At 36.5% G+C, this 27,582-nt stretch overlaps 2 protein-coding genes across 2 annotated transcripts in view; both read right to left on the bottom strand.

Moving 5' to 3' along the window:
• The window catches only part of LOC109097630 (disintegrin and metalloproteinase domain-containing protein 12-like), a 90,159-nt gene extending 78,683 nt beyond the window's left edge, over positions 1–11,476 (bottom strand). The window contains exons 1-2 of the mRNA XM_042774668.1: positions 11,057–11,476; positions 618–724 (exon numbers count right to left, since the gene is read on the bottom strand). Coding sequence (XP_042630602.1) covers positions 618–724; positions 11,057–11,168 — 219 coding nt within the window. The 5' untranslated portion in view covers positions 11,169–11,476. The remainder of the gene's footprint in view (positions 1–617; positions 725–11,056) is intronic.
• A 1,521-nt stretch (positions 11,477–12,997) lies between these two features.
• LOC122148257 lies at positions 12,998–23,567 on the bottom strand. Its single transcript, XM_042774626.1, has 7 exons — positions 23,145–23,567; positions 20,339–21,359; positions 18,408–18,577; positions 17,692–17,860; positions 16,890–16,953; positions 16,463–16,562; positions 12,998–13,250 (listed from the first exon to the last, which is right to left on the bottom strand). Exons 1-7 carry the CDS (start codon positions 23,208–23,210, stop codon positions 13,212–13,214), a joined length of 1,629 nt encoding a protein of 542 aa, XP_042630560.1. The 5' UTR covers positions 23,211–23,567; the 3' UTR covers positions 12,998–13,211.
• Between the last annotated feature and the right edge of the window lie 4,015 nt (positions 23,568–27,582).

Here is a 27,582-nt window from a genome sequence, read left to right as displayed (position 1 = left end):
TGAATACACTGCAAACTGGGCAGTGAAAGGGCCTCTAAGAGCCATTGCCAGAGTCAGACATTGCTCTGAGCTACTGAAGACGTTTGACGGTAATATTCACTGGAGCTCCAGTAAGTCAGTGTGGAGACTGGAATCAATTAAGCCTTAATGGCAAAGGCCCTGTGACTTTTTGCAACAATGTCACCACGGCTTCAGGCAGTTAATCTAATCTAATGTACTCCAAAACAGTTTTCAAGATTCGTCACCTCATCACTCAGCCTCCATGCCTCTGGTGCTGTTTGGTAGTCAGGCCTTTCACTCATTATCACAAATGACCCTTTTAGAGCTAAAAGGCTGTGGCTTAATAATGATACTGATTAAGGTAGTCATACACTGTGAACTAATTTGTACCGACGTCCTATGTTATACCATTTCAAACAGAAGTGAACTTGTACTGGACTCAATATATTATCCATCTGAAAAGAGTATATGTAACTCAGTGCTATTCAAAATCAAAAATTCATATAAAAAATATAAACACCAGCAACGAGACATCATGATAGAAGGGAAAATTACTTTCTTTTTTAGGAAATTATGTGAAAAATGATGCAGCAACAATATACAGTGTTCTTTCTTACTCTGGAGCGGAGCCAGCTGATTGGTCGCTGCTCTGTTCCTTCCAGCAGTAGCGGTACCATGGTGTGGTAGTGTTCCAGTTTGTTGAGCACACTTTTTAGTTGCCTTCCTGCGACAAGCAACAACAACAAAAAAAGCTCCCATTAGTATTGCAGTGAGGTACCAGTGACACGATATGTGATGCAGCTCAGCTCTCTCACTTTCCTTCTCTCTCTCGCTCTCTCTGTGTGTGTGTGTGTGTGTGTGTGTGTGTGTGTGTGTGTGTGTGTGTGTGTGTGTGTGTGTGTGTGTGTGTGTGTGTGTGTGTGTGTAATGGAGGCAAGAAGTTAAAATGACCAACAGTTAAAGGTGGAATTATAAGCTATTATATAGGAATATAAGAATTAGGACCAGCATGAATAGATGGGGAGATAAAGGCCATTACCTGAATATAATTTGTATTTAACTTATGGGTTCCCTCTGGATTTCTTATAGGATTTCAGGATGGTGCGCTTCAATTTACATATAAAATAAGGTCTGTGTTTAAAGATGCATTATATCGGTTATTTAGGGTAAAAAATACACAAAATTTGAGCATTCCATGGTTGTGTTATCTCAATTCACTATTCTAAGCCTACAATAATGATATATAGTGGTCAGTCACATTTGGTTTTTTCCATAATATAAATGACAGTCTTCCCACAACAAACAAAAAATTAAACAAAAAAAAAAACATTTTGAAACTATTCGCATTCTTTTGAAACGTAAGTTGCTAACACATTGCTACATATAGTATGAATTACAGTGGTTGTTACATCAAGCACATAAACTCACATCCTTGTTGAGCACAGAGAAAGTATTTCCACAATTTTCAAATATTAATAATAACTTATGTATTCAACAACTGGAAAAAAAGAAAAAAAGGAAAAAAAATCTGTATAAAGAAAAAGGAGGTTGACTGACAGTTGACTGTTGTCTTCCATTCAACTCAGTCAGAATTTTTACTGTCATACTTGGACATGTGCAACAGAACAGCACATGATGTCAGAAATTTCAGTTTATAAAAACATAAGGAAACTGAAGATGAAGATGATGTAAAGTGAACGTGGCGGCACCATGGGAGATGTACACCGTTGATTAAATATATTCACTTTTATGTGCATACAATGATGAATCAAAGGAATGCTTGATAAATTAGCATTCCAGGTTGGGCTACAATTTGACTAAAAACTTTTTCATAATGTATGAAAAAAAAATGCAGTATTCGAATAAGTATGCTAAGCCCATGTCATAATTTGACACCAGTATTTTTTAAATACAATGGGGTACAACGGGGTCCAAATGTTTGAGACCACTGTTGAATATGTTTATGTCTTTTTTATTACAAAATTTCACTCTTTTTCTCAAACTGGCATGTAATGAGAAGACTGATAAACTTGGCTTGACTGTCTTCTGTGTTTTGTGAGTGTAGTTGCGTCATCAGTCTAAATCAAAAGTCTTCTCTCTTTTCTCTCCCCTCAGTGAAAGCATCGTGCCCCCACAGCATTCCATCCTCAGCTGAACCTCAACACTACGGCATCCATTATGAATGAGGGTGACAGACACGGAGAGAGAGCAAGAAATGATGAGGAGGTGTAAGAGAGAGAGAGAGAGACAGCACAACATGTTTTTTTTTTCTCAGCTCTCTTATTTCTTTCTTTTTTTTAAACAAAAGTGTTAATATTCTTTTTAAATTTGTTATATTTATAATTAGACAGTTTTCTGGAAGACTTGGTCTAATTGGTCACACTGAAGTATTATGTAATAATATATGAAAACGATCCTTCAGAAATCCTTCCTGATATGCTGATTTGGTGATCAATTATTATAAATGTTTCTTGAGCAGCAAATCAGCATATTAGAATGATTTCTGAAGGATTATGTGACACTGTCGTAATTCAGCTTTGCCATCACAGAAATAAATAATATTTTAAAATATAAATAAATTGAAATGGAAAAGTTATTTTAAAATCTACTTAAAAGTTTTTATTGATTTTTTTAATCAAATAAATGCAGCCTTGGACAGCAAAAGAGGCTTCTTTCAAAAACACTAAAAACTGGTAGTCCATTTCATATATCAGTCATCTGCATTAAAAAAGTACCATGGTATTTCCATGTATCATGGCAATTCTATTGTATTCTTTGTGGTAGACTGGGTAACTGTGTAAATGCATAACTGTGGTAAATATTCAGTACAGTTCTTTCAAAGATTTAAACATGGATTAAATTCAAGTACTGTTGTATTACCATCCAGTGTCACAACTATACAATAGTACCTTTTTTAAAGGTCAGAACAAAGATACTGAACCTCAAATAGAGTAGAACAAAATGATATGATCACTACACAATTGCAGTGAGAGACTATAGGAACCAAGCAGCTCCTGAAAACACATACTTAATGCACTAGTATGCCATAAATAGAGAACATATATACTGTACGAGAATCTTGTCACCTCATAATAACACATATTTGGTCTTCAGGGCACACTGGGCTCATAGCTTTGCACTTCTGGTTTGTCAGATACCCATTATTACCCAAGATTCAGCATTCTGAGGGAGACAGGAAGTGACAAAGCACTCTGGAAACGTCTTTTCTCCCCAGTGGGAAGCTATCACTCACATTTCAATGTTTGTGCACATCCTGTCATTTTGGATATAATTTATAGCACACAAGCACACGTATGCACAAACCCCCACACTTCCTTTACCCAGACCCAATTTCCTGTTTGTCATTATAATTCTCCTTCTGCTCTTTTTGTCCAAGAAGGATTCAATTTAGGAAGAGGCTTTGCACACTAGAACAAATCTATCATATGTGGGTAATTGGGAAGTGAGTAATGAAATTAAATTGAAAGACATTGTCATGATTTATATCTATTATATCTATTTATATATTTTCACAATAAATAAATTAAAGACACACGTGGATAGATGAATAGATAATATACTGAATCAATTAATCCTAAATATTGCACCAAAACTACACTTGAAAAATGGCATCAGATAATTAAACCATGTGCTTTAACCCTATAAATTCTACTGTATCAAATAAAAAAAAAGGACTCTAAATTATCAAAATGCTAAAAAAATCTGCTGAAAACCCTGTTGTACACAACATACTACACGCCTTCTGTAGTCTGTTTCTGAAAGCTATAGAGACAACTGATATTTTTATAGGCTACTGTTAAAAAAAGTTGTCATTGATTTGCATTACAGTCATTTAATGAATGAATGAATGAATGAATGAATGATTTTTTTGTCTCAAGGTTCAATAAACACACACACACAAAAAAAAAACAAACACAAACACACACACACACACACACACACACACACACACATATTCTTACTGTAGTATCAAATAATAATATCATAATGATAATATCAAATATGCTATTCATTGCATTTAAGGGACTTAATTTAAAAATTTATAAATAAACTTCCAATACTCCTTGTCATAATGCCCACACTATATCAGCAAAACTACCAGAGCTCAAGGCATTTCATTGTCACCAGTATTCACACACCATTCCGTAAATAACAATGTTTTTGCATATAGTGTAAAACTTTCCCTGCATCTAAATAGAGTGCAAAATAACTTTCCCCAAACAAAAAATCCCATTAAAAATATCCACACAAAGAATATACTTAAAAATAAATTAAAAAACCCCAAAAACTACCTACCAAGAGCTCTGCAAGTTATTAAATCAACAGTACATACTGTATATGCTTCAGTTGAATTTGTCAGTCAACATTAGCCCTGTTTCCACCACATTAACTTTCCCTAGGAACTAGGGTCTTTGGGCCGGTACTCGGTGTGTTTCCACCCCAGGAACCAGGATCTAAATAAAGTTCTGGGTAAAAATTCTGACTATTTCAGGCTATATACACTAACTCCATCCACAAACGTGTGATTGGGCTGGTCAACACTATAAAATACAGCTGTCAATCAACAGCTTTAGTTGTGTAGATGGGTAAGCAATGCTTACTTTTCCTTCTTTTTTTCTTTCCTTCCCTTCACGCCCATGTCACATTCAAGCTATTTGAAGCAAGACTTGATGACTTGACCAGATAGTGTCAACGTGAAACCCCAGAGAATGTGGGTGTGCGTATATGCGCATGCGCGTACAGATAAGTTTTATTGAACATAATGAAATTCCATTGAGGCTTCTAACTAAATACAGCACTGATAGCAGCAGGCCAAACAATTCATCAGTTCACCATCTAATGAAGATTAAGTGCTTTATAGATGTTCTGTCAAAAAAATAATAATAATAACAAAAGAGAAAAAACAAACCACAAATCCACACATTAGAAACAACAACAAAAATAATAATAATAATAATAATAATAATAATAATAATAATAATAATAATAATAATAAAAAAGACACACCATAAATGCACACATTAGATGCTGCTGCTCAGTAATTATTTGTTTCACTTTGGTCATATTCTTTTTATTGATACAAAGCCCAGTTTATTTTTTTAAACAGACCACAAAGGAAAAGTCCAAGATGTTTAGCAGCTTTTATATGGGAATTTTAATTACATCTACATGTGTGGGAATCACTGCACATGTTTGTAATGGTGTAAATTAATCCAGTGTGAGAGATTTTTACTGTATTCTTTTTGTCTAAAAAAGCTTTACGTGAAATTCTCAGAAACTGACAGGCATGATTATTCACACGTTCTACTCAGATTTTACATCCATCTATTTGATCACCGAGGAGCCACAGCACCAGTGACAATGTAAACATCTTTAAGTAAACTTTTTCTGAGAAAATTAAATTTTGATTTCATGTGGACTGTAAGTATCAAAAATAAGTACAGATATATTTGACATCCATCCTCCTGCTCAAAATATTTATTTAAAGATAGAGGGGTCTAACAGTCAAACACACTGTCAAACATACTGGATAGAGCTTCAATATAAAATTGAGTCAGACCAGACCAAAACACGGATCTGTTAACTTGAGACTCACTCTGACCAAATCACTCATTCATTAAGTCAATAACTGCAGCAAATATTACATTCACATTTACAAAATTATTACATTTGTGTGAACCATTTCACTTAAAATAATTAGTTCAAAAGAATCATTTGTTCATGAATCGGACATCAGAGCATGGATGTATCTGAAATTGCATACTTCAGGTGAAAAATGGTATGTTAAAAAAAGAGGAGTATGCCTGAAATCACAGCTCATAATAAAGTAGGTAAAAAGTACCTGAATGACTTACTATTTCCACTGAGATTTTGAAGTGCGTGTGTACTACACTTTACTATCCCATGAAGTCAGAGGAGAGGAGTTCTGAACTGTAGTGAAGTGACACAACTGACACTGGCAGGTCACATGAAAATGACAACATGACCAATGCAATACACCCAGATTTCATTCATACTACACATGGTTTTCAAAGTAATTGCTTATTCAAGTACCTACTCAAAGAGTATGTGATTACACCCAAATAATTGGTTCAAAAGAATCCTTTGTTCATGAAGTGGACATCAGAGTGTGTCTATGTTGTGCCTCAGGTGAATCATAGAAAAGAATCAGTTCAAAATAATCATTTGTTCACGCAATGACTATCAGAGTGGTGTCAATTTCTTCACTTCAAAACAAATGTTCTAAAATGTCACTTCACTTCAAAACAAAATTTTCTAAAATGTAGTGGAGTAAAAAGTAAGGTATTATTCTTAAAAATGATAAAAGTAAAAGTTTCAAAAAATTTAAATGCTACTTCAATAAAGTTTGTTACTGCCATACCAGCACAAGTGCATGTTAAGTATGTTTTAATGAATATGTTGAGCAAATACTCTTGCTTGCTTATGATATTTCTTATGAAAATTACCAGATTTGCATAATTCCTTTAGCAAAACCAATCACTTAAAGAATACACCGTGATCAGCGGGAACAGTTCAGTCTTACTTAATCACTTTTCAGCTCACGTAAACTTCTCACCAGTCACTTCCAAAGCATCTCAAAATCAGAAGGACTTTCTTCTATTACTAGGCAGACAAGTTAATGATGTTTCTTGTTTGCAGCGTCTTCAGGTTTCTAAGTGGATGAGTTGAATACATTAGTTCTCTCCTAACAGCCTGAAAAAGCAGCATCAGCACTTTGAGAGTCAGCTGCTGAAACGAGACGAGAGTTGAGAGACTGAAAGAGGAAAGCACAATAGTGAGCAGGAGAGCTGGAGTTGGGAGATAGAAAGAGTGAGTGTGTTGGTAAATGGCTAATGCGAGTGTGATGGTATGAATGAAGAGAGATTACTGACTGAGAGAATCTATAGACTTTATGACCTTGCTATAATAATCTCTTTCTCTGGCTCTGCCTGTCATTCTCTCACTCTCTGAGCTCACTGGTATCGATGCGTAGCTACAGATTATGATTTTGAGGCTCTCTGATGGGGAAAGAAATGAGAGTTTGGAAGATCGACAGCTTAAATGGTTGAGGCTATCTATGAGTGGCAACTTATGGTTTTAGTCTTTTTAAACAGTGGCCCTTAGGATAAGGACTCCTGCTGTTCATTTTTCTCTTCAAAAACATATTTATCCTGGGGCACATATATAAATCTAAAACATTGGTTTTCTATTTTCATAAACTAAAATACTACTGTATTCATAGTCACATTTGAATTATACTTGTAATATAACATATTCATCTAAAAATTTGCAAGAAAGCAGGAAAACTAATCTCAGATAAGCAATAGACAGACAGACAGACAGACAGACAGACATTAGATAGATAGATAGATAGATAGATAGATAGATAGATAGATAGATAGATAGATAGGTATATCTGTTACATCAGATAATAAAAACACATCTGCATGATTCATAAATAATCAAAATATGACCAAATTCGGACTCATATGGCAATATTCTTGTGCACGTAAACATGTTCACTTTTTAATCCAGTTGGTCACTAATTTATTGACACTTGCATTTGGAGAATGAACACAAAAACTGCTGCTTGTTTTTCATTTGGCCTTAAGAAAAAATCGTCATATGTTCTTCACATAATGAAGAATCAAATAGACTACAATGTAAACTGTAAATATACATCAAATAAATATACATACAACATAGTTCTAAACAAATGCAATACATTCACAGACACAAATACATAAACTAAATTTTGAAGACAGCTTAGCTGTCTAATATGTCCGACATTTAGACATGTTTGCACACTTAGAGAAAATGGCACACACAATGACAGCAAAAGACTAATGAGTGTAAAGAGCTTAGACCTGTACCACCTGACTGCACAAATTGATCCCTATTGTCTGAGCCAGAATCAATAAGTTTGTGTTTCTGCCAATCAGTGAATTGGTGTGTGTGTGCATGTGTGTGTGTAGCGTTGAGTTTTGGATCAATGCAGAGAACAACAGGGGTTTCAGAAACTCAGAAATAGTGAAAGTGGTCTCAGTACAGCTCCTTATACTATAGCACCAAAAGTTGAGATGAACATAAGAGTGAATGCATCTGCCTTACATTAATCCACAAGAGATATTTGATCATCCTCTAAATTTGGACGATTGGCTTATGTGTGTTAGTGTGTCACTCTCCAGTAAAACCAGACCCCTCATGGAGAATGGATTGGTCATGGAGGCAAAGGCCATAGAGAGGTGATCCACATGACTGCTGGGGCAGACCTGAATCCTTTTAAAAAGAAACACACAAATACACATTGTCCAGTTCAAGAGGGTGTGTAAAAACTGTGTCAAAGCTTGGTGATCACATCACCCCACCCTTCAACAGAAAACATTATCCAAAAAAACTCTACATGAGTGTCTCTAGCTATCTCTTTCTCACATGAAAAACAAACATACACAGGAAGGACTGTAGATTTCAACAGAAATCCCCACCAAATTTATAACTATTTTATCATTAAGTTCCTCCTTCTCTATCAGAATTTACTAGGGTTGGTCACATTCCACTGACTTCCATTCATACGACTGTGAATGCGGGAGACAGGAAATGCAAGCTTATGTGAATATCACTGGATTTCAAGTTTGGTGAACTCTGTCCAATGAATTGTACACATGTGAAGATGTGTGACCTACAAAAGACTGATATGTCATGGCGTGACCTCCTAGCTGAATTAAAAGAATGCAAACTTTAAATCTTCAGGCTTACAGTATTGCAGTACAGTGGAATAGACTGCATATTTTTACTCTGACAGCGCCATTTACTTCCACATGCTGTCTTGTTTTAATATCAGATTCACAGAAGGGATTATGAAAATCATACACAATTATGCAAAACAGAACAAACGTGCCTCAAAAACATTGAATGCAATTTTGTGGACTGGTTCAGAGCACTGTGGTGTGGAGGATGTGGCAGATTACTATAATCTGGCATACTTTGCTGAAATTGTATAGCATTGATGCACCACTGTGATCCAAACATCTGAATGATTCAATGACTCACTGACAAGACTGGTGGTGTTAGTTTCATATTTATCACTATCAATATATCATTTTTGTAAACATTGTTTAACTGTGCACTGAAATGCCGGGTGTATCATATTTACTGAATTTATCCCTATAGAGTTTGGTCATGCAAAACAACTGTAAGTGATCATTAGCCATTCAAATCAGCAATTCCACCCACTCCAACAGATTATAAGGATTTCAACCATGGATGAACATATTATAAACACACACACATACAAACAGTCACACAGCTCAAGAAACAAATTAGCCATGGATGGATAGTCATTAAAATTGCATTTTAATGGCTCTAGGCACTTTTTGCTGTCATGTGTGATACTGTGAAACCATGTCAGCCCAGCTAACTTCAGGAACTTGTCAGTGCTGGGAATGAGGTGCTAACAAGAGAAAATATGAGACACACACATACTCGCATATACAAAGGTATCTGGCATTAAGCTCAAAGTACTGCCCTCAAAAGGTCCTCAAGACAGTGTCCCTCTGTGGCTAAAGAGCTTTCATGCACACAATCCATACACACAAAGACAAAAAAAAAAAAAAAGGCATATAAGAAACAGACTGTTCACAGGTTCCTTTTGTTTGCATTCTGTTTCATTCGCTGTGATCAAAGTGAGAGTTTGGAGAGTCCTCTGCAATCACAGCTCAGAGATGTATTATTATCCTGCCTTTGCTGTAATTACTATCTTCCTGAAAACCAGCTTAGAGAAGCATGTGTGCGCTCTAGTGAAAAAAACAGCAGAGGAGGAGAGGATCTGAGACGTGTGGAACAGATGTGTCGGAACAATATGATCTGATGAATTAAATGATGAAAATCGCAGGTGAAAGAGAAAACTTAATCCTAACTAACCTAATGATTAGCGTACACACACAGTTTGTGTCAATCATGTCACACTGAAATGAATGCAGCACATGTACATGCCATAAGCAAGTCCTATTAAAAACCTGCTGCACACTGTTGATTAATAAATGCATATCATTGGATCAAATGCAATTTCCATATAGCTGAATTTCACCTTTAATATCTTTGACTGTAAAGTGAGTGCATTTAAACTTGTTCTTAAGGTAGTAAATACAAGAAAATAATAAGAAATAATGCAATAAGAAGCATGCAATGATGTGCAGATGTTTTCACCTAGTGCTTTTTTAAAAATATTTATTTATTTAGTGTTTGCATTATTAAATATTAAATTAAAAATATAACTTTTTTTTAATATTATGTCATTAATATTTCATTGTACCTTTAGGGGTTCAGCTTGTCACTGGGCAATACCCTTAAAGGTACATCTTTGTGTACATCTCAGCGTGCCCAACACAAGCTTTTTCTAAATGCCCTTCATCTTATTAATATACACAGACAGGACATCCAGATGTCACAACACATTAAATGGTCACTGTTGAACATATCTCCTAAAGCCACATGTAAATATGCATCTCCTCTTTCTTGTTATTGTTGTTCATCCTCATGCACACAAGGTTTCCTATTTATCTCATTCAGCATCTCTCCTCTTGTTTTATTCACGAGTTCTAAATAAAAAAAATATATTCAAACAGCTGCCAAACTCTTCCATGCTTTTAAAAGTCAATATTGGCCTATAACTTGTCACTACTGTTGTTATTATTGTTTAATTGGAGATCACTTCAAATTTTGGATACTTGTGTGTTCATTTCCACACATTTCAGATGACTTTAATCTTAATTTTGAACCTTTTTAGCAAATGTTAAAAATCATAACTTTTAGGGGTACACCAGCTTTTCACTGGGCCAACACCCTCAAAGGCACATCCCTTAAGGCTTTACAGGATAAGAATATGCATCCTTTAGGGGTAGACAAGGCACAAAGGTCTGCCTCCCCAGCAAGTGCATGTAATAACAATGAACTTACAGTAATTGCCTTTCTATATTAGTTTTACTCAGTAAAATTGTACAGTAAGGTAAGCACTGATATGAAGTGTGTCTCTTACCATCGGGTGAATGATGAGTGGAGATGTCAGCTGTCAGTGCCACTATCAGCAGCGCAAAAGCGCACAGTCTGCTCATGAGGCACCAATTCTCCCTGCACCGGTAGATCCTCATGATGCCCGGCTCCTTATGATGAGATCTTCATAATATACCGACACAGGAGCACATACACACACACACACACAGCGCAAGCAGAGAGGATGTGAGGGAATTCCTGCAATTCGATTAAATCCACAGGGGAGATAGGGGAAGGTGTTCTACAGACCCACGATAGAGCTGTCAGGAGAACTTTACAAAGCCAGTACTGCTTTACGGTCTACTGTGTTCACACTGTCCCTGGTCACACGTGCAGAGTGTAAACAAAAGCAGACAGCACACGGACAGCTACGAACAGATGCGGTTTGGTCTCATGCTTTGGTGAAGTGCTGATTCTTTGGAAGAGTGCTGCTTGAATCTCCACGTGTTTTATAGTGGGGCTCTGCAGGGTCCTAAAGCTATTCATCCAGGGTCCTAAAACTGTTCGTAAATACTGTTTATAAACAGTATTCATAAATAAAATTGATATTTGTAATATTTTAAAATAATATTTTATCTTTAACCTTGTATTCCAATTTATTTTAATATAAGTTCAAGCATTATTTTAGGTCACTGATTTATGTGTAAAAAATAGTTTAATAATATCAATAATCATATATATTAGCATTATTATGGTTTTACAATTGTATTGTGTGTTTCTAGTCAACGATTTATGTGTAGCCTTTAAAATAAATAAATAAATATATTTATTTACTTCATTGTCAGATTTTACTGTCACAGTGTTATTCTCATTCACTCAATCTTGGGAATGGCATCTGCTTGATATGACATGAGTTCAGTGCAGTTTGAATGGTTCTGTGGTTACAATATAGGATAAAAGTTGTGCATTTTAAATTAAATATCATACTACATTTAAAATATTCTATGATAAATGTTAAGTCAGTTTTTGCCTACATAATACTGTTGCAGAAATTCTGAAACTTTTTGTGGCTCTACATATTTTGTAAGTTTATTTGCAAGGAAAGTATTCATTTTCTTAATGGGGTCATTTCCCCTTTCCTTTTGGGTATGCAAGGTACTCTATAATAACTCTCTCTTCCTTTCATTAGACTTTTAAAGCACCCCAACCAGCTCTGAATTCTGATTACTGAAGAGAGACAAGTTTTCCACCCTTAAGTTACTTCTCTCTCCTTCATCATCATGTCATCCAATCTGTCATCTAACACCTGATCACTGACTTTCCAGACTAATTTCCCGTTACACTGTTCTCTCCTGAATTCTATTACCCCAAATTTCACGTTACGCACCAGAAACCCTGGCACTTCCAGGGCAAAAGTGTCTGTGGAATATATGCCCCTCTCTTTTTAACATACATCCCATGGCATTTTAACATTACCGAGCTGTGCCACTTACTGAAATTGCCTATTAAAGAAAGAGAACATAATGTCCATATTTTAATGTGGAGAAGATTGCATAATGAATCTGAATAAAAGCAGGTTCAAAAATGGCAACACTGCATTTTCTTTATTTCTTTTATTTTTTTCAAATAACAACTCAAAACTATGAGACCATAATTGATGACTTTTAAAAACAAAATTACTATAATTTTAATAGTAGAACAAGCTGTATGTAATAAATCTTTGTAGTAATTAGATTGTTTTAACTTTAGATAAGGTCAACCAATTTCCACTGGTGGAAAAAAATTCTGTAAAATATAATTTAAAACTACATTTTTATGTTTTACATGCCATCTTCTGTAGTGTTTTTTTTTTTTTTTTTTTTTTTTTTTTTTTTTTTAACAGCATATTCTCAACAGGCTCCAACCAGGTCTAGAATCTTGGTTTTATACTGCATTTCAAACATTTTTTCTTAAAAAAAAAAAAAAAAAAAAAAAAAAAAAAAAAAAAAAAAAAAAACTCTTACACAGCCCATATGGTTGTGCATCCTTATGTCATATGGATTCACCCCAGGTCCAGTAAAAGGTGTTTTATATTTGGAACAATGCATCAGAAACCAATCTCTGCTCTCAGGAGGAAGCTGCAAAGGTCTTCCTTGTCTTCAGCTCTTTGCCTCAGGCGAGGTGAACACAGGGGATATGAATCTTGTGAATAGGCACTTCCCTCAGTCACCGTGTCTTTGAAGAATCTGATCCAAAACTTTCTGTGGAAAAAAGGAAAGGAAACTTTGAACTAAACTACAACCAGGCAAGCAGCCTGTTCATAAAATCACCTGCACGCTCAGGTCAGGAGGTGAAGAAATGGGGAAGTGACTCTGCGTAATTTGATTACCCAGAATTCTCCCCGCCTGTCCCCCTGGGTGGCCATCTCCCCCGGGAGCAATGATAACTTGCTATCTGTGCTCCAACCACATCATGCTATCATGGCTTTTCCATCCTTAGAGGTATTAATTTTATTTTCTGCCGGGTTTTCTTGATATCTTTGATGCTGCATATTCCAGTGTAGATTAGAAAAAGTTAAAATGTTTTGTTCGAGAAACAAACTTTTGTCATGAACTACTGATTTTTGCCAATTCAAGCTACAGTCTTTGTCCAAGGCTGCATAACTGTAATTACAATGTAATGTAAAATTGAATATAATCTAATCTAATCTGTAAAAGTCTTTACTGTCACTTTAATGAGATGCTGAGTGAAAGTATTAAACACAATCAAATATTTGAAGAAGGATTAAATATACTTCCAGCATATAATGAAAACAGTACATACAGTACATATACAAATATACAGTACATTGCAATTGGATTAACATTTACACATGCTGGAAGAAGCAATAAAACAGCCAAAACCAGACTGGTATGATTTCAGTCAGACTATGACATTTTAAAGAGATTAATTAATGCCTTTTCCAAATTGTAATGGAACTGCCGAGGTACATGTAAATTTGCTTATTGTTATAATTATTGTCATTATCAATCACTGGAATTTTCAATGTCCAAGTATATCACAGGACACACATAAGAGACAGAAAGTTATGCACACTATGAGCTACAAAACAACGTCTATGTGAACTCTCTTGGCATCTCTCTCTCACTCTCTCACTGATACTCTCCCCTAACCTGCTCCTTTCTATCTTCAGCCTGACTTATCAAGAATTCATCACTGTCACAGAAGAGGTGCAAGCCTGAGAGACAAAAGGGCTTCATGGGAGACAGTGAGCCAGACACTTCATGACAAACTATCTGCCTCACAGGACCTGACACCCATTAAAACAACACACCCCGACAAGAGATTTCTCCTTTACAAAAGCACTCGTTTTAGGCATCCAGGGATCAGGCTGTCAGCAAAGACATCCAAAATACCAGTGAAAGCTGTCCTGTTGTGGAATTTAATAATCTAAACATCAAAAACAGGGAAATTATTGTTGACACAAGCCTCCTTTGTGTCTAAGTATCAAGACCGTGTCTGTCACCGAAAAGAACAAAAGGAATGCATGAATATATCAGCCTTGAGTGGAATTAATCTGGATATCAAAAAGTAGTTTGATAGGCAGGATTCATTTGAAGAACTATACTGACCTCTGCTGGAAGACAAGGTAAGTACAATTCATGTGACCTCTGTAAAAACCTCTGTCTATATTTCTTCACTCTCACATTGTACCAAAGCTGTATAACTTTCTTTTTTCCTGTGGAAGACAAAAGGAGATATTCTGTAGAATGTACTTGTAAATCTGTTAAAATGACTGGGGACAGGAGCTTTTTGAAGCTTCAGAAAGGATGCAAGAGTAACATAAAATGATAATAAAAGTGGCCAATATGACTTGTGCAATGTAAGTCTTCTGAAGTCATATGAGGGCTTTGGGTGATAAATGTAAGTCTTTCACTGGTTATCTTTTCTTCTTTCGAGCTTTTACATCAAAAATTGATCACTGAGTCTGTTAATCAAATTCAAAAACCAGCTAAGTCCAGTTAGTTAATCATTAAGACTAGTTTTGTGAAACAGATCAAAACTGACATTTTTAGTTCTGTCAAGCAGAGATTATCAGTGAATAACTTTTATCATATGACATCAGAAGACTTCAAATATATTTTATACTTCTTTTATAGTGTTTTTCCTTCGAAAAAAATCGAAAAGCTTCAGTCCCAATTCATTGTAATTTCATGGCAAAAAAATGACCAGCACAGTCTTCAAAATGCATCTTCGTGTGTTCCACCGAAGAAAGTAAGTCTACATGGAACTACATGAGGGTGAATAAATAATGACAGTTTTCATTTTTCGTTAAACTATACCTTAAAGTGGGTTTTCACAATGGGCCAACAAGATAAATGTAATGCTCATGTTGTATATTATCATTTCCACTCTCCTGTGAAGCACTGTTGGATCTCTGCATGAATGCCCCTCATGAGCCTCTATATATCTTTTGACACCTCAGTACGGAGGTAAAAGTTCAGCAAGGTGAGATCAGCCAGTCTGGCGCCACACAGCACCTGCTGTTTCTAACCGGAGGGAAGGTTTTCACAGAGCAGCACAAGTTTCATCTCTGCTGATACACTTGTGCTGACAGTTGTGACAGAACACATTAGGAGACAAAAGCCTCAGGTGTGTTTGTCCTTACGAGGGTCATTAAAGGTCAGTCTGGAGGATCACTTTAGAGTGTTCACTGTTACAGCATCAGCACAAAGCAACAGAGCCATTCGGTCATGATGTCAGTTTATAGGCCAGTCCGGAAGGCTAATTCACTGTGTTTTCCTTCATGAATTTTTATAGGATTTTAGAGAAAGTGGTTTTCAAGTCTGTGGTTGCTGCTATTTGAAGCCATTTTCACATTTTGTTCAAAAAATTATGCGCATACAACAAACAGGAATTTTGAAATCTTGGCGTTCTTTAAAAAGGCAAGTCACTAGCAAATTGCTACATAAGGGCTATAGTCAAGCACATACTGTAACTCATATCCTAGATTAGTGGTTCTTGACCAGGGGTCCAGTGCCCATGAGGGGGGCCTCAGCAAACTTCCAAGGGGGCCCACAACATGACTGAAGCAGTTAAATTAATAAATCATTTATTTATTAAAATAATATAACTATAAATGAAAATTGCAAAAACATTTGTTTTCCCTTCAAACAACAGAGGGCCTTTGAGCATCACTGTCCTAGATATTAGAAAGTTGAGCTTTTAACAAATAAAACTATTGCAAAAAAAAGAGATCTTGTTTCTCTTCTGCTCTAGTTTGTGTATTAATCTACCATATACTGTATATTAAACTTGGCATTGTACATTATAAATATTGTTGGCTTTTATGACAGATTAACAGAAGCTAAACAAATACATGCAAATAAAAGTAAAAATATTTTGTTTAATGGTGGAACTCAATAAAATCTATAAGCCTTGAAAAAAAGCAGAATGAGATTTAAAGCTTAACCTTTTTGAACACCTCTGCCCTCAGTCTGTTGGTTTCCAGCACCAGCCTCTTCCTCTCCTCCTCCTTCTTTTTGGTCACCTCAGGGAGTTTGTTGTAAATCCTGCAAGCACAGACTGATGATGAATGATGAATGCATAATGACATGAAAAAAGTGAGGTGGAGGTGGAAGAAGGAAGTGATTCATCTACTTTTCATCCAAACAGACAAACACAAACACACATGGAAATATCTAGATATACTCTCCATATATGATATATTGATATATATGTCCATATATGCTTTTATCCACTATACTTCATCTGATCTGATGGCATTTATTCAAGCAGAGAGATAAGCAAACACTCTCCTTATCAGAAAGGGGTCATATTGTGCATGATAAGCACTGATGCATGTGTGATATTGTGAGTGTGTGTATGCAAAAACTCACCGCCTGGATCTCCATTGCATCTCCTTGCCTGAGATGGCTCTGTCCCTGGGTTTGAAATGGATATCTACAAAACACACATACAGCAGGGAAATTAAAAATAAAAGTGAAATAGAAAGGTTGTTACAAAGCATAATATTTAATCGCTACATTTTATTCTTAGTTTTTTTAAAGGTCATGGTTAGTCTGTGACCTTATTGGCCTAGCCTTATGAATTAATAAACTTTTTAAGCATTTATGATCTTACCCAACAAATAATGCAGTTGCGCATACAGTAACTTGAATGAGAACATTTTTAGAGAGTTCTATTGGAGCCAATAGGGGGCATCAGTTAGCTGTAGGAGCAATAGGACTTGTCATGAACTTTTTAAGATTCATTGTTCATTCTCAACTGGGCTGCAGTGAAACATGCAGAGGTCTTTGAGATCTCTATTGTATCTGTTTGCTTTTAATAAGTCAGTCCCACCTCAAGCTTGTTCTGATATTACCAAACTTATAATGCACCAAATGTTTCACTGCAACGCTGAATTATGTCATCCTGTGACAGCATCAATAATGAGTCTCACTGCAATGTGCTTGCCCTAAAAATCTGAAGATGATGACTCTTATACTCAATGTTGGCACATTTCTCAGGCATTTGCCACACTGACGCACCATTACCAATTCATTGGTTATTGCTACTGTTGATACCTGGTTGAATGGTTATAGCAGTAATACTGAGACTGCATTGCTGCAGCACTAGGTCTGCACCACAGCTCCTTCAACTGTGCATAGGAAGGATGCTAATGAAAACTGAGTATCCTACCACTAAGTGGGTGTGGCTTGGTGCAGTTCCGCCTACGGTTAGCTGTCTCCACGCCCATGATAAATTCAGCTGTTTGTAAGCTCCGTCTCTCCCTGGCCCTCAGTTCCAATAGTCGCATCCGATTCTGAGAGCGAGAGATGAAATCTGGACGAAACAGCTCAAGAGCCTCCTACACACATTTGGATATGAACACAAGGTTTGTGCCACAGTGAAATGCTGGGGTGTATATTTATAATATGCCATATCTGAGTGTTCAGGAAGGAAGTAAACTTGAGTAAACTTGATTCACAGAGGATTTCTTTGTTGTTTTTTTATAGCAAATCTCAAAATGGGTATCCAATTTATTACACTGTACATTAAAATGCTGTTATTCCTAAATTCAGTTGTAGCATTTAAAACAATTTAATTTTATTTTTAGTATTTTACTTTAAAAAAAAAATCAGATAAAACATTAGTATAGAATTTTAATATCAGTCATAACTTGAGGATAATTATTAGCTTATCAGTATCAATATTTTTCAAGTAAATAATTTACTAATTGAAACGACATGTGGATGTGTTTATAATGGTTTGCAAATATCTTTGCAGTTCAGATTAAAAAAAGAAAAAAAAACATTTGAGTCAGATATGCCCCAATAAATCTGTTGTTTTCTGCCTGTCTGAACAAACCCTAAGGAAAACCTGATGGTAGCCAGATTCCTCCAGTAAAACCATACCCTCAAGCTAAGTGACAGGTGTCCTGTGTCCTTCTGGTCAGTCTTGGACCCACAGGTACAGTTAGTTAGATGAGGAGAAACCGGGTACTCAATGGGTCTCCTGACTTTCTCAGCAGTGTGGAATACTGTTCTGACCTCATGAGGGGCCCTTAGATGCACCTGAGGGACTCCTGTCCAGATAAATAATGATGTTAGCATAGTGCCTTAGCACACAACCTGACAAACACTCGCTTTAACACACTTTAACCTGGATAAGTTCTAATATATTGCAATACACTTAAGTAGTGGTACATAGAAGTATTGTAAGACATGCAGGTGAACAGTCCATAGGGTTTATGATCTTCTTAGTATTTAAAAGCAATGAATATTAAATGGGAGGAAATGTGGCAGGACATTATTTATTTATTTTTTTCTATCAGGATTCGATTAAATCCACCTAGCAATCAATTAGCAATATTCTACAAACACTCAGAACTCCTTAGCAACCAAACAACAACACCCTAGCAGTCACCTGCAACACACAGGCAAAAATATATATATATAAATAAAAATTAAAAAAAAATTAAAGGTGGTATTACAATTTTCATGAAATCCAGTCATTTCGATTGGAATTCCACAATCTGAGATTTCTTAATTTTTTTTTTTACAATAACTGAAATTTACTGATAAATTATTTGTCAAAAAGACTAGGAATATTAATGGAAAATAGGTTTGCATGAAAATCATGCAAGTTTTTTTGGAAGCTCTTGTCACTTGATCTGCTAAAGGAAGAGTAAGATGTTGCATTTTCATGGCATTTCAGGCTGAGCACATTCAAGCTCTTGATTATCACAGGGGAGTCCACCATTTTATTCAAAATTGGCTCTGAAATAAAAGTTCAAATCCTATTCACTAAAGCATGTCAGGATCAGTGAGAAAGAGACAGGCTGATTTAGAAGACAGAAGCAGATCGTTGCAAAAGGACAGTGAAGGATTGGCACATAAATAAACTAAGACTTGTGGCTAAGTGCCCTTGTGCACCCTCCCTCCAGTGGTAGCTGGTGTTAGTTCATCAGAGCCCAGTCATGCTGTCGTTCCTTCACACGCCTCACGGACCACATGCAAAAGATCAGTGTGCTGCAGAGAGGATGTTATCCTTCGACTCATCACGAGGAAATGTGTTTAGTTGTACAGAGCCAAAATAGGGGCCAGAGAAACCAATAGACTTTAGATGTAAGGTAATGTTGAGTCAATGATGCATCATCTCACATAAGAAGATTGAAACTCACTCTATTTTCTTTTCAGTAGCTCTCCCTCACTTGCTACTTCCTTTATATATAAAAAAATCTGTGTCCTGACTGTGCATCTACTATTGTCCTGCAAGGTAAATAACTGTAAAATACCAGATTTAAATTTGCTACTTGGCTTTACTTGAAAAGTATCTCATTATTCCAAGATCAAGACTCTCCCTGTTAAAATCTGAAATACTGCCTCACAGCAAACTTACAGATTTAACAGATATTATTCCATCTCTGGATACCCAGCCATGCACTCTGTATCAAATAATGTCAGATTAAACCTATTCTGCCAATTTGTACCAGCGGGCCATTTTATCAGACATCTGATTGACCACTTGAGCTGGCACACTCTATTCACTTTCTAGGTGCATTCTTTTGTTTTCACGAAGCCATTTATAGTTATTAAGACAATGCATTCCCATTCCCAAAGGAGCTTGAGGGAAGGCCGTCTCATTAACAATGCATGAGCCACCAATCAGAAGGTGTGCAACCAGAGTAAGAGACATTGAAATGAAACCGCACTGGCTAAGATTTCTCACGGTGTGTCAGAAAGGAATGTCGCAATAATGCTGCAGAATAAATGAAAGCAAGAGAAAGAGAGAGAGAATGGATACATTTGCATGGCTGCTGAGGAGCAGGGAGTGATATAAGTACCTGATGGCTCGCTGAATGCCTGTCTGGCTCTTGGATTTCTCTGCGAAGGCCCTAAGACATCATTAGCCTTTCCATTCAGTCTGAAGGCAGCAGAAGATGAGTGGCACCTTGTTCTGAATGGCAATGATGTTAAAGTGGAATACAGCGTGTCAGAGCCAAAGCTAGTATTATTTTTAAAGGGACTGCCATTGATGGTTGAACCATTCTTCGGTTGCTGGGACAGCCTTTCTGTTCCATCAATGCCAGTGTTCGCCATGTCCCAGTTACTGTAAGAACTTTTAGTTTGAATCATCATTTTGGGTTTCTCAGGGGTCTGAGTAAAAGATGGTTTTCCAAGGGAAAGGGACAGAGTGGATCTATACAAAGTCTGTCCAAGAGGGATTGAGAGGGATTTGTCCAAGTACAGAGTAGATCTGGAAAGCTTGGACGGCAGGAGCTCCAGATGGGCACAGGAGCGGAAGATATGACGTTTTAAAGAGGGCAAAGAGTCTGTTTGGTCTTCTTCCTCTGTGTAGCTGTGCTCATGGACTGGTGGAGCTTGGGAACTGCTGGGGGTCTCGCTGGCACAATGCTGTTCTCTGTTCTCGGTCACCGTCACCACAACTGTCTTGTGTCTAGGAGGCACCGGAGTGCCAACAATGATTTCTAGGGTTTTATTTTCTCTGTGGCCCATGAGAGAGGGCGGTCTGTCAGGCATGTTCAAAGGACGAAAGGTTGAGTTTAAATAAGCTGTACAATCCCTTTTAGGAGACAAACTCTGAGCGGTGATGGTGATCGAGGAGAAGCTTGACCGTAAAGTGGGTCTACTGTAGCAATGAAGAGCTTCAGGGACACTGCGTGTCCGGCCCAGGAATAAAAAAGGACTAGATGTGTTTTCTGATCTCCAAGGTTCATCAAATGATGTAGAGCCAGATAAAAATGGGGGTGTTCGCCTTCCTCTCCCTGGGTGCTCCAATCTAGTCCTCAGACTCCTCCATGGTGTCATGGCATTTTGGTGCCAGCAATGCTCATTATCCACTGCCTGTGAAGTATAAGACCTTTAGTATGAAGCTTTAACTTTTACAAAATATTACAGGAATATTCTGGGTTAAATACATATTAGATGTACAAGGACAGAGTTCTCATGACTTTTCAATAAATGTACTTGATGAATTTAATATGGTTACATTAATCACCAATTCATACAAAAAAAACAAATAAACATTTCTAACCTAAATCATTCAAAAAAAATCAAAAAAAGTATATTATCTACACAACTAATATCTAGCCGATTAGAGTTTTTAACAGTATAAAAAAGTATATTCAGCACAGAAAATGCACTTTCAATAGAAGTCCATGGTAAAATCAAATCATTGCACAAACTGTGGGATAAACTGAGTAATCAAAAGCATATCAGAGATGTGGTCAATGGAGTTTAACTTGTATTTAACCTGGAATATTCATTTAAGTTGAAGTTGTAACATTCTCATATGCAGTGTAACATCAGTTATTTCGTCTTCAGGCTACATGAATGCATCTGTGATATCTGTGGTCTTTTATTACCCCTCTATAAATATGAATTTCACCCAAAGGCAAAAAGACAGACATAACATGTTAGACAGTCGTACTGTTTATGATGAAATCATGAGGCAGTAAAAATATCAATAGCGACTATATTGCACAGATTTTTGTACTGTATATTTATAACAACTGATAAACACATGATGATTAAACCTTTGCATGTTTACTTTGGCAAATTACAGATAAACCGAGAGAAAAACTATAAGTATTCTGTCAGAAAAGTCTCAGGTGAAGGCAACAGAAATGCTGTGTGAAAACAAAATGTGAAGAAAATGTTTAATAAACACAATCTTCTGCTGGATAAAACAGAAATCCTTAGAAAATAAACACCAGTGTTTGAGACATTACTGTTAATTTACACAGTTGACACTTTAATTTTATTTGCAATGGATCACTGCTGATTTACAGGAAAGGCCAAATAGTGTGGCTGAAGCACAAAAGCACACAATTTATTACCAAAATGTGATCACACACCACAGGGCTAAAGTTTACCATACTGAATTTTGACTCACAGATTGAAATAATAAGCAATTACCAAGAACAGAGTGAACGTTCAGTCAACATAATGAAAACATATGCTGAAAAACTGAGAAACAAATTTCAAAATTAAAGACAATGTGAGATTATGTTGTACAGACAAAGTACTTAGTTAAAAAAACAAAATAGTGATAAATACAGGTGGTACTTTCCTGAATACAATTTCACAATTTAAGTTTAGACTCTTTTAAAAGAATAAAAATTATCATTATCATCATATTCCGCACTGCTTTACACAATTTAAATAATTCTGATACCTATAATCTTAGATCTACTAGATTAGAGGTCTGAATATTATGCATGTAACTACTGCAGAAAGGATAACCTTGAAGGTTTTATGCATGTATTATGTTTGTTGTAAATTAATTAGTATAGTTTTAAATTAGTTCTCATAATAGGCAAATATTATGATATTTTAAGAAATTGACAAATAACACTAATATTATCATATTGCATATATTAAGTCATTATTAATACATAATAAGATAAGGGGCCACATGATTTCTTAATTGATGCAAAAGGTATTTACAAGTTAAGTCTAATAGGCTACTATGAATTTGCCCATACAATTATTGAAAACGTAAAATTACACATTCAAAAACTAAAACACTTTTGAAAACGTAAAATTACACTTTCAAAATTTTCAAGCCCAATCCGATACATTCTACATACTGTACTGTATGTATAGCTACCTGTAAGTCTCTCTTACCTCATTAATGTTGGGAGTCGACTGATAAGAGCACTTCCAACCTCTGAGCCGCAAGTTTGAGCGCATGTCTCTTACATTTCAAGTTGTGGAAAACATAAATACGTAATTCATAGTTATTAGATAGATACGCAGTTCTCAAGTTGCCTAAAGTGTGGTCACACAGGTGCCACACTACCATACAAGCTCGAACGCGTTCGCAGCAGCCGAATTACAGTAGGCTACGTCACAACACAAAACTAAACGAGCACGCGCCGCTCGTTTGTCAGCCCAACCAACTCATGTCTGCTCACGTTTACTTCAATTATTCATGCACTATTATCCAGTGACCACGCCACTTTGAGAGAGTTTTCAAGTATTTTAGCCTAGCTGTTACTCTTGTGATCCCAGCTTATTCTCATAGTTACTTCATGAGTGGTTCTCATTCCAAACAATTACAGCATACTCAAAAGCTTTTGCTTATTCACACTGTGGCATGCTGTTTATCTGTTAAGCCTCCAGCTGCCATATCAGCTTACATCATTTAAATATTTAACAGCAAAACAATGGACATTCTTGTTCAACTCTCTGTCATATCATTGGTTTCCACTAATAACTGCTGCCCAAAAGCTGGCATAAAAGAATAAATTTAAAGTGTGGCTGTCATTTCCAGGCACTGTTTGGGAAGTAACTCCAAAAGTACTAATCATGGATGACTTGTACTGCTTTAGCTAATGGGCAACAGGTCTACAAGTTTCAGCAGAGGAAAATGTAACAGCAAAACTGAATAAAATTTAATAAATACTGCAGCAATAGGGGAAAAATACATCCCATGTGTTTATTTATGTGATTATGTTCCCTTAAAAACAAGATCATTCTGTTTTATACTGGAAGGTTGGAAACCCTAAACATGTGGTGATTGTGGACATTCAGGGCACCCACTTTAAACAAACCAGATGTACAAAATGTACAGTATGCAAACCAACTAATTTTCCCCATCTATCTTCTGAAACAAAACTCATTATCTTATTCTCTTGCGCTTTAGCTCAACAACCAAAACACCCTGAGGATGCAAAAGGAAGAGAACCATAAAACATGTGAAAAAGAAAATTATGCATTCATTGCCTTTGTTTTCTGTTGGTTCTGCTTTATCTGTGTTGAACCAGTGAGGGGAATTGTACTAACAGCTGATCTGTCTCTGAAGAGTAGCTGGGCATTATTGGATATGCCACTCCACACTGACTGATTGCTATCATCAGAGGGGGCTGAACAGTCATGGCTCTTGCCCTGACCTGAGGATTCATATGGAAAATAGGGAAAGGCTCAAGAGGGTGCATCTGTGGGGGAAATTGCTTGCTATGAGAGACTGCCAAGTCACTGCGGACCATCTGCGATGAGTTGGTGTGTTGCAGATTTAGAAATTTAATAACTGTTTTCAGACTTCTGTGTTGAATTTAAGATTTTAATCAGCAGTAGTATTTTATTCCATATAATTTAACAGTTTCTCCACTCATTACCATTTATCTTTGTCCCTAACATGTATTATGTACAGCAGTGGCTCTCAGCTGAGAGGTTGTGACCTTAAAATGGATCGCATATCTTTTCTGATTCAGGACAACAGGGAAAACAATGATATATAAATAATATATAATCTTATAATACGTACAATCCTATATTTTGATAGCAAAATATGAAGGGTAGGAGAAAACACGTCCCATACCTTTTGTTGTTCATGTCAAAGCTGTCAAATCCAACATTTTGTTTTTGTTGTTTGGTAAAAACTGGCTGAATTAGGCATATGCTGAACACAGACTGGTTGATGTCCTTAAAAATGATTTGCGTTCCTGTGGCTCAGTAGTAGAGCATTGTGTTAGCAGCGTGAAAGGCTGTGGGTTCGATTCCCAGGGAACACATGTTAGGTAAAAAAAAAATTATATCCTGAATGGACTGTAAGTTGCTTTGGATAAAAGCGTCTCGTGTAAATGATGAACAAAACTATAAGGTGAATGAATATACTAGACAGATGACAATTAATAGGCTCTCAAAGATGAACATGGATTGTCCTGAACACAATACATAATATCATCTCTACACTGGTTACCTATTAAGTTCTGTACTGATTTCAAAATATTGCTACTGACCTATAAGGCACTAAATGGTTTAGCTCCTGTATATTTAATTGATCTTTTTATGCCCTACAATCCATCACGCTCTTTAAGGTCACAAAACTCTGGACTTTAGTATCCTGGCTCAAAATTATAGTAGTACCTAATAGGATAAGTCCACTAAAGGAGGTACAGCATTTTCTCATCTGGCTTCTAAACTCTGATACAGTCTTCCTGATAATGTCCGGGGCTCAAACACACTCTCTCTCTGTTTAAATCTAGATTAAATACACATCTAACAACTAACAATCAAAATAATGAATCTCATACACTTCAGCATAATCTCATACACATCTCATACACATCACAAACAAGTCACAATCATATTTTTTTCTTGAAACATTATAAATAGCAGTTAGCTAATTCTTTTCCATTTGTCTTCCTGTTCCTACCCCAGATTGCCCATCTCGAAGTAACTAGAGATTACGCCAGCTCCAGCGTGAATCCAGCCCCATAGAAAGACTTCAGATGATCCAACACCTGTGAGGAGATGATGCTGACCCCTGCGAGGACCCCAGATTATGCCAACTTGAATTGACATGCACAACAGCCAAAATGTCTTTATATTGTTATCATTATGATCGCAGTCGCTTTAATAAGCTTCTGCCTAAAATTAATTCATGTTAGCTAACTGTAGGATTCTATTATCTTGAACTGCTGTGAAACGAACATTACTTGGACACATTCACTTCTGATAAAAGATCACTCTTGCAATGTAGACACATGTATTTTCTATAAAGCTGCTTTGAAACAAAGTGTATTGTAAAAAACGATTGAACCTAAACGTCACATGTCTGAGTTTCGGTACCGGCAGGGATTGTAGGTGGGAGGAGTGAATGACCAAATGAGAGATGACTCTTCCACCCTCAAGTCCACAACTGAGTAGAAACCGTTGAGAAAGGCACCGAATCACCAACTGTTCCCCGGGCGCTGCAGCAAAAATGGCTGCCTACTATTGCTGGTGTGTGTTCATGGTTTGTGTTGGTGTGTGTGTTCACTACTCACTGCTATGTGTGTGCACTTGGATGGGTTAAATGCAGAGCACAAATTCAGAGTATGGGACACCATACTTGGCTACACGTCACGTCACTTTTTTTTTCACTCTTCTCTCATCTGAATTATTTTGGACCAGCAAAGCTGCTTTGGGTTTTTCATTGGATTAAAGCATAAACCAACATGGTGTTGGTAATGTGATATCAAGCATGTCTCTGGCTTCTCCCCAGTGCTGTTGAGTCGAGAACAGTACGTGGTCTGTGCAGTGCTGTTGTTGTTCCAGAGCTCATTGTGATGGGTGAATACACTGATTCACATGCAGAGGGAATGGGATGATGCCATGGGGGCATTGCAGCTGGTTAGGGAAACATCTCTAAGCACCATCGCACACAAATAAACACATCAGCAGCCAGCTATAACAGCAGGGGAGGTACTAAGAGGGGGCTCTGTTGGTGAGACTCCCTGATAGGCTGTCGCTTTGTATCAAAGCATATCTCTGCTTTGACTCCAAGGTGTTTGATTTCAGTGATAATTCAGCCACTTGATTAATGCCTCTTATAATATGTAAGGACAGTCTGTTGAAAGTTAGTCTCAACTTGTAAATCTATTAGACTTTGATGGAACAATAGGTCCTCAAATAAAGGTATTCAGGCAAAAAAGTATTCCATTTTCCATGTCTCTTTCAGATCCCTAGTTACCTTTTATGTGAATCAGTTGTTAACAGAAATCTGCCCATTATAAAGGACCTTTACCCACTAAACTACACTGGTTGTGCTGTATGTAAAAAAAAAAAAAAAAAAAAATAAATAAAAATCATTCATTTGTAAATTTAGACTACACTGGTTGAGCAGTTTTGATTCATTAAAAAGAAGTGAGGTTTCACTGTCAAAAAAGGTCCTTTGTCTTTTGTCAATGATCTATTGATAAATGAACTGCACAAACCAATCTCCAATTAAAAAAATAATGGTTTTCTTCTTCAATCAGGGGGTTTGGCATCATGGCATCTTTGTTTCCAGGCAGAATGTTAAAGAACACAACACACGTGTCCTGGAAATCGTGTATAATTCAACCTATCAGATGATGACTTCAGAACTCCTGAAGTGTTTCCAATTTTGTGTGCCATATGCATCAGACATTCAGCCAACGGTCCATGAGTGTGATGTCTGAGGCTGAGACTAGGCAAACCCTATTCCCAGCTCTAAACTTAACCTTCAGTGGGGTTTAAGCAGATTTTACAAAAACATGAACAAGCCACCAGTTTAGCTAAATGTATTGCCAAGAAACTGTGTTGGAAACACAGCTCA

The sequence above is a fragment of the Cyprinus carpio genome, chromosome A17 (genome assembly GCF_018340385.1).
Source record: "Cyprinus carpio isolate SPL01 chromosome A17, ASM1834038v1, whole genome shotgun sequence".
NCBI classification, from domain to species: domain Eukaryota; kingdom Metazoa; phylum Chordata; class Actinopteri; order Cypriniformes; family Cyprinidae; genus Cyprinus; species Cyprinus carpio.
Note: the sequence above shows the minus strand (reverse complement) of the source record. Positions and strands in the feature narration are given on the sequence as shown.